Source organism: Triticum dicoccoides, chromosome 1B, assembly GCF_002162155.2.
Source record: "Triticum dicoccoides isolate Atlit2015 ecotype Zavitan chromosome 1B, WEW_v2.0, whole genome shotgun sequence".
Lineage (NCBI taxonomy): Eukaryota > Viridiplantae > Streptophyta > Magnoliopsida > Poales > Poaceae > Triticum > Triticum dicoccoides.
The window spans coordinates 98,700,344-98,708,719 of record NC_041381.1 but is presented as its reverse complement, the minus strand read 5'-3'; the positions used below and the strand labels follow the sequence as shown (position 1 = coordinate 98,708,719).

General features: G+C 43.5%; 1 protein-coding gene across 1 annotated transcript; it reads right to left on the bottom strand.

The window, feature by feature from the left end:
• Positions 1-807: 807 nt before the first annotated feature.
• Positions 808-1,590, bottom strand: LOC119301972. Its single transcript, XM_037578983.1, has 2 exons — positions 1,178-1,590; positions 808-1,013 (listed from the first exon to the last, which is right to left on the bottom strand). Exons 1-2 carry the CDS (start codon positions 1,473-1,475, stop codon positions 985-987), a joined length of 327 nt encoding a protein of 108 aa, XP_037434880.1. The 5' UTR covers positions 1,476-1,590; the 3' UTR covers positions 808-984.
• Between the last annotated feature and the right edge of the window lie 6,786 nt (positions 1,591-8,376).

Here is an 8,376-nt window from a genome sequence, read left to right as displayed (position 1 = left end):
GTTGGAACTGGTCTACCAAATCATTGTCTTCACCAACCTACTGGTTCTATTTCCTCAACCCTTTCATTTCCTCATTACTGTGTTGAGTGTTTGTTCATATCTGTGTTTGAAGACTTTGACTGAAGACTTTCTCAATTTCCTTAGTTCAATTTCTTCAGTCTGTTTGTCTTCATCGTGTGTTATCCTGTGATTACGCTTTCTGTACTCTGTGCTAGTCTTCATTTCATCATCATGACCATGCTTGTATTCTGTTATGCTTACTTCTGAGTACTTATTTCGCTGCTAACAGTTCTTCGCTAAGGAATTTCCTCACCGGCAAATTCCTCAGTGAAGAATTCATAAAAATCGCCTATTCACCCCCTCTCTAGTCGACATAACGCACTTTCACTAGTTGAAAAACTTTGTATGATAAAATTATGGTAGTGTATATAATGGACAAGGCACACGTTGCACGCATTACAAAATCCAAGTAAACCATTATAATCGAACTACAACGGATTTGTGTGTGAAATCATATATACAACTAACTAAATATGCCACTTATCTTTATCATCCCCTCCCATCAATCTCCTCACTTCTAGCAAATTAAGTTGTATTCAGAGCTTTGCGTCAGCCAGGGTCCAAGAATAAGAGTTACTAAGGTGAAAATTGGTTGAACTCGGGGCATAAATGAACCCATTAACTTTGCATATAAAAAGCACATGAAAGTTGTTGCTTTAACAACACTAATTTCTTCTAATATCCTTGATCCCTTCACCTACAATGAGCCATAAATAGAACAAAAATATTGTGTATGAACAAACATAATTTAGACAATTTGAGGAGAAGACTTTATTAGTTTCACAAACCTTCTCATAGATAGTTCCTAACATAAACTATTATGAGTAGAACCTCAAGAATTATAGATTTGAAAGGGAAGCTCTTGTGAGGCCACACACATATAATGTAAATGCTAATGCTTCTCCTCCCGCTACTAAACTAGAATCACTGCGCCAGAGGAGGGAATGTGTAACCTGCAAGACCATTCAATTTGACCCAACATATGATCAGAATAGCACAAGAAACATATAAAATGCATAACTAAAATCAAAACCATGTGAATCCGAAGAATGATAAATATCAAAACTGCATGTATGCAATGCCGATCATCGTAATTCCCTTAATATATTTCACTTACTTCCGCACTTGTAGCCATGTGGGAAGGGCTTCTTGCAGAAATTGGCAACGTAGCCAACCTTCTCCATACACCATATCTTCTCTTTCTCCTTGGTGACACCAGCGCAAAGGCATGGGATGTTTGCCTTCTGCCACACGGCGCAACATGCGTCCGATGGATCTAACTTTGGATTTGCTGGCCATTGTTGATACTTAGCACACTCCTTGATCATGGCCTGTCGGTCACCCTCACATTCATCAGCCGACACGGCTACCGCAATAGTGAGGATGATGAAACATAAGCACATGAGTTTCGTCATGGCTATGGCTTTTGTATCTGCTACACTAGAGCCTTATCTATCCCTTTGGTGTTAGAATCGTACAATATAGGATTTGTGTGGGTTCAGTGAATGTGTGGGATACATGACTTCATTAGCTATGGCTTGGTTTATGTAGCCTTCGTTGAGAAGATCATACAAACGCATACACCAGTTGTATATCTTGAAGATATGACACTGTATCAAACAATTAATGTATACATTAATTGCACATCTAGAGGCTACATCATACATTAGTTCTATATCTTGAAGATACGATATTGCATCAAACAATGAATGTGGACATTAACTCTATATCTACAGGCTAGACCTTGAAGATACGAAATAGCATCAAACAATGAATGTGTACGTTAACTTCATATCGACACGTTTTACACACATTAGTTGTATATATGATATATCTCGAATATATGGTACTGCATCAAAAATATTAATGTGTACATTAGTTGCACATCTATAGGCTACAACATTACATTATTATATATATCTTGAAGATATGGTACTGCATCAAAAAAAATTAATGTGTACTCTAATTGCACATCTACATGCTACAACATTGCATTAATTATATATATCTTGAAGATATGGTACTGCATTAAAAAGGGAATGTGTACATTAATTGCACATCTATAGGCTACAACTTAGATTAATTATAATATTAATTTTGAAGATATGGTACTGCATCAAAAAATGAATGTGTACATTAGTTGCACATTTACAAGCTACAACATTAACCGCAAATGGCTACAATATTGCGTCGCACTTTGAAAATGTGCATTGTATCCTATATATCACACTACATAAGACATTGGACACGCACAATAATGTACCCGTATCTCAGAAAAAATAAGGTTGAACCCAAGAGCAGAGCTTTTTGGGGGAGGACGCAACCGGTTACGGGGCCTAATAAATTTGTATTTGTTGGCTCAGGTAAGCTATTACTTTGGGCTTATCAATTGGTCCCGTCTTACTTCCATGTCACTCTCCGCTACTGATTGAGCCCACATATCTTTCTTTCTTTTTTTGCTGGGGTTCCTATTTGTATACTACTAGATCATCGATGGCGCGCATTGCCGCGCCCGTCTCTTTTTCAGTATAATGTTAGGATATTTGATAAATACATGATGGCATAAATATTGGTGTTAAATACGATATAAGTTGCTTAGAATTTAAGGACAATGAACTTAATATTTTGGATTAGCAAAACAGAGCACTGTAGTGTAATCTGTGTACTGTAGTTGTAAGACCGCTATCTAAAATTGATTCTAAGCAGCTAGGAGTTTTAGCTACAACATCATATTATATGGTAAAAAGACAGCTCTAAAAACATTGTACAATTAGCGTTAAAATATCTCCCTTGGCACTGAAATCGGAAACACGCACATCAACTTGTTTGATCTTGGTTTTCCTTATTTGAAATTTATGGCTGCTCATTGTTCTTGCCCATCATAAGCTACAATTGTTCTTGATTTTACTACATTGACATCTCATTGCAGTTCATCAATTGATCATTTTGTAAACTTTGGTCCTCGCTCATGAACTGATTTGACCTATTTCAGAACTGATGATAAATACATATTTTAAAAGGATGATAAATTGGTGAAAGTAAAGTAATTTTATTTATTTAATACCAGACAATTATACTGATCCCCAAACCATTGCAAACCATTATATTGAGGATCTGAAACCCCCTTCTTTTAAAAGTTTATTAAAAGTACTATCAGCCAAAAAGCATCTAATTACGAAATGCATATTAGCAATAAGTGTTATTATAAGAACTATAAGAGAAGTATACACAAAGAAAGAAAGAAAAAAGGTCCATGCTTTTGAAATTTGACAAGTTTAGTTTTTCCAGTTCTTGTAACTTCACAAAAGAGAGAAAACAATGTAAGCAAAGGGATCATCACATGACTTCACAGTATCTAGGAAGGTCATTCTTAACCATCTTCAGAAATGTTAGATTAACCTTCACTATTTTAGGAATAAACCTTTAGTGCATAATCTCAATTATATGAGTATGGGTGTTTTTAATTATCATGTGCTTTGCATAATTTGTCCAACTAAATACTGCATTTATGTGACCTTGTAAAATTAGCAAGGATATTATTGATAATGTTATTTCACAGAAAATAAGAGATATAATTAGTTTAATAATTTGAAGAGTGAAAGAAAGGTGAGCCGCCAAATGGCATTGATTTTACTTTATAACTTGAACACCACAAAGGAAATTTCTGACAGAAGTTTCTAAACCACCTAAAAATGCTTGCCGTTGTACAACTCTCACTAAAATGCTTCATGTCTACATTCATGTTTAACTTCAGAAGCTTGGTGTAAAAGGAATATTATAAAATCATAATGCATGATGCATCATCACAGCAGAAGGAGGATGCCTGCAGCCCAATAACATTTATGTTATTTGCTTGGTCATATATGTTATAAGTGAACTGTGAAAACTTCATAGTTGACAATAACCCGCATGACCAAGCGAAAATGCAGGGTAATTATACACTTACCTCGAGCATTCAACATCAATAGGTATCATCACCTAGTTCTTTGTCCTAATTAGTAGTGAAGTTGAACACCGCAATGACCAGGCGTATCATTGGTGCCTCCCACTCTAAGTTCTGAATCCATAAATGTCTAGAAGTTATAAGCTCAAGAATTTTGTGGCTAACAATACACTGATCTGATGGCCTCTATTTTACTGTCAAAAGTAACTGTTTCCCATGCCTGAGCACCTTTTGCAAGCAACAATCAGATTCTCCATCTCTTAATTCAAAATCAAATGCATGTCTCATGTATTCCCGAATTCAACCGTCCAAATATTAAGAAGCAAACGACTCTGGTGGCTCTTGAGCCAACACATTTTGTACCTGAAATATAAATTGTATGGTAAGTTGATATGAACATCTTGAGCCAACTGACGGACTATATAGGTTAATGGCATATACTATAGTGAGTGCATGATGTGAGTTTGCTTGAGCAAAGCCAGCCGTGGCTGCCATTGCCCTCGCATGCTGGTGATCAGCTTCAGGCCTTCAGCACACGGAGCACCAATGAAAGCTTCACCATCCAAAAATTTATGTTGCAGACACTTCTGTTGCAGGAAAATATTCCAGACCTTACAAATAACTAAGCATATTGTGTATCATTTGAACATTGTTTAAAGACGTAGAGAGGGGATCGGACTTTACAAGTTGATTTCAGTAGGCTTCCCACTGCCACTACTGTCAAGATCGAGCATGACATTACAATCTTCCCTTTCTCCCTGGCTTCACCTCCAAGCTCGTCGCGCGCTTCCATAATAACGAACGGCCAGGTGGTCCAGGAGGCCGCAGTCGTGCTGCTAGAGTGCGTGCTAGGAATTAGATATTAGGCAACCAGGTTGAGGCTGACCTGCATCATGGAGAGGTACTTCCCTGCCCTGGCGACTGATAACTGCCCTGCGACCAACAACGCAATGACTAAGACCCTGGCGTGGGAACCCATCACGAGGACCACGGTTGATCCGTCATCGTTGCACTGCGGTCCACATATAGCTGCCACAACCTCCATCGTCCCCCGTCCGCGATCTTAGCGGCCAGGCGCGACCGACTCCGGCTAGCCACGAGCAAAGACCTCCATTATCGTCCGCGTCCTGCGCCAACCGGTCGAATGGACCGGTCACCAAAGTGGATTCTGTAGATCGACCCATGACCTGCATCCCGCATTGGATACCCTCGATCGATCGATAGCTCATGGATCCTCTCGGTCGAGTGGTAGTGGATACCCTCACGTGCGGCACGGATAGCCTGGATCCACTGGTGCCTCGCCTGGACCCGGCCGCTAGCCGCCCGAGCCGCCTGCATCGAAGTCGCGCTGGCCGCATCGAGCGCCGCCATCCCCTCTCTATAGAGCGATTGTTTTAGGAGATGGAGCAGTACTCGCTGAGGTTTGTTCGTTGTGTTGGGCCTGAGCAGGGAAAACGGGCCCGAGGCAGCCCAATTAACCAGAGGGCTCAGAAAAAGCTACGGGAGCAGCTGCCCCTGCAACATTTAGCCCACTTCGCAATTAAGGTACAGCTTAATGAAGATCCTACGACGAAGAATGCCCAGTTAGCGAAATCCAACGGCCACAAACGCCTAATTACTGAGAGGGCAGGGATTAGGTGCAGTTTTACTGTTCTTAATTAGATGATCCCCATGCATTGCCACGGAAAATTTGTTAAAGGTAATACAGAAAGTGGTACTTGAAACAAGTAAAATTATTTACAAAAGAGTGTTCTCACCATGCTCGCTTGCATGAAGTGTCGGAGTAATGGCCCACGGGTAGGCTCACCGGAGTCCCTGGATTTATCAAGACTTTGGTCCAGCTCCGCCTAGCTGGGCCCCGAGCTGAAGCTCCGCCCTCAGGGAGCCGGCTGGCTCAACGGCCGGCTGCCAGAGGGCAGCAGACCCAAGACTACGGTGCTCCGGGTGCCCGGCTCCTGCCGGCCGGCCTCCAGAGAGGGCGGCAACAGGCAGACGGCCACCTCGCGACCATGGCACGGCCGAGCCCCCATCAAGAGTACAAGTCAGAGCATGGCTACAGTGAAGCACGTCGCCTCCGCCGCTCGGGACAGGCGTGGCAAAAGTGCTCCATACAGGCGGAGATCTCCTCACGACGGGGCACTGTGCAATGCCTCCTCTAACGTCACTCCGAGTAGGTGGAGTCCTGTTCCCCACGACGGCCTGTCAGTACGGCCTACCGGTGGCGGGCCCCATCGGGCAGTGAGCCCCGCGGAGGATGGCGGAAGCCCAACCAGGCGGATTCGAGAAGGGCCGGCCTCCAGCAGGCGGCCGTCTCTTGCCCCGGGGCAAGCATGCCATTAAGCTGACAAGACCAGGAGTGGCTACAGTGCCCCCCCCCACCAGGCGACGGGACTGTAGCCACACTAAGATGACCAAGCCCCCGTCATCAACAACACGGCTACAGTAAGCAGCCACCAACCAGCCGGCGAGGCCCACTAGGCGGCGGGCCCCAACGGTCGGCGGAGAAGCCGAAGGCTGGAGACACTGACAAGCCGGGCCCAGCACCCGGACGGATTACCATTGTACCCCTGGGGGGTAGGCCTATATAAACCCCCCCAAGCCACCCATGCAAAGGATTCCAACCCTGATAGAAGCAGCCAGTTACCTAGGGCAGGGAAGAGCTAGCCTTGCCTTCTCCTACCTCTAGACACAGCTCAAGGAGCAACTTGTAGCACTAGTGCCTTAGTTATCATGCGGAGACCCCGCGGAGCAGGAGTAGGGGTATTATCTCCACGGAGAGCCCCCAACCTGGGTAAAGTCCGCCGACGTACGTGTCTACGCCTTATCCCGCTTCCAGTCACCGGCGACGTTTTACTCGCTCCCACCATGATAAGCCATCCGTTGGCATATATCGTACCCAACCCCCGACACGAAGGGAAAATGGGAGGCATGGCTGGAAGGTAGAGCATCGAACTCCAACAAGATAGTTGGAGAAGAACTGGACATCAATTTGGAGAGTCCAAGTTGCCGTCAAAGATCAGGGTATTTTTGTGGCGGCTTGCCAAGCACTCACCCCCTTACCAACCTATTGCAAAAGGGTCTATCTAAGAATCAGTCGATTGAGACTTCGCCAAGTTTTAGTCGGCTGATGTCAGCATCCAGGTACAGGCGGCCCGAGGCCCCGATTGATTCTCCTCCTCGCTCGTTTTGTTATCCTTTGGGCCGGCGTGTCATGTACGAGGCCTTTTTCTCTGTCCATTGTTTTTCCTATTGTCTTCTTAAGTGGGCTGCATCGATCGGAGCATCGGAATTTTCTATTGTTGCTTGTACGTGAGAAGCGTGGGAAGCCTTCTTTTGTTTTCTGTTATCTTGTCTCCTACTAGGTTGGTTTCTCTTTTTTCAACGCTCTCAGCACTAGTGTGTCTCCATGAAACACAATGCATACAAAAAAGTGTAATTGTTCTAAAAAAATAGTGTAGTGTAATTGTTCTAAAAAAATAGAGTATTATTTCAGCACATAATTCTGACACAAAAAAGAAGAACAATAAGACAAGGAAATGTGTGCGTTAAACATGTGTGCGAATCAGTGGCTTTATTTTAAATATATATGACATCACTATTTAGAAAAAATAACAAAAATCCAACACACAAAAAAGAAAATAGAAAGAAAAACCGAAAGTAGAAAAAAAATCAGAAATAAAACACATAGTTGCAGTGGTGTTGAAGACATGCAGTTGTACTCGGAGAGCGAGACACTTGCACTTGCATGCCTAGTAGCAGACATGCAACTACCACCTTCTCCCCTCCAACAAAACAACATAGAGTTGAAGTGTCCTCTCCTCACTAACAAACATCACAAATGTTGCAGCCGGGGGTGACATTTGCAGTTGCATGCCTGGTAGCAACCGTCCTCTCCTTGATAAAACACTATAGAGTTGCGGTCTCGTCCAAGACATGCAATTGCATTCAGCGGCGACACTTGAAGTTGCGTGCCAAGTGACAGACATGCAACTGCCCTCTTCCCACCGACAAACACCACTAAGTTGCAGCTGGGGATGACATTTGCAGTTGCATGCCTAGTAGCAGAGATGCAACTATCCTCTCCCGGACAGAACACCATAGAGTTGAAGTCTCATTAAAGACACACAGTTGCACTCCGGGGCAGCACATGCAGTTGCGTGCCAAGTGAAAGACATGTAACTACTGTCCCCTACCGACAAACACCACAAAGTTGCAGTTTGGGCGACATTTGCAGTTGAATGCCTAGTAGCAGACATGCAACTATCTGATGTCTGACAAAACACCACAGAGTTGCAGTATCGTAGAAGACATGCAATTGCACTTGAGGGCGACATTCCTTGCAGTTGCGTGCCAAGTGACAAACATGCAATTGT

Excerpts from the sequence above, each read along its gene's own strand:
- LOC119301972 (XM_037578983.1), bottom strand. The coding sequence starts at position 1,475 with ATGACGAAACTCATGTGCTTATGTTTCATCATCCTCACTATTGCGGTA. Across the intron at positions 1,014-1,177 it reads ACATGGCTACAAGTGCGGAA|GTTACACATTCCCTCCTCTG; the intron begins GTAAGTGAAATA and ends ATGGTCTTGCAG.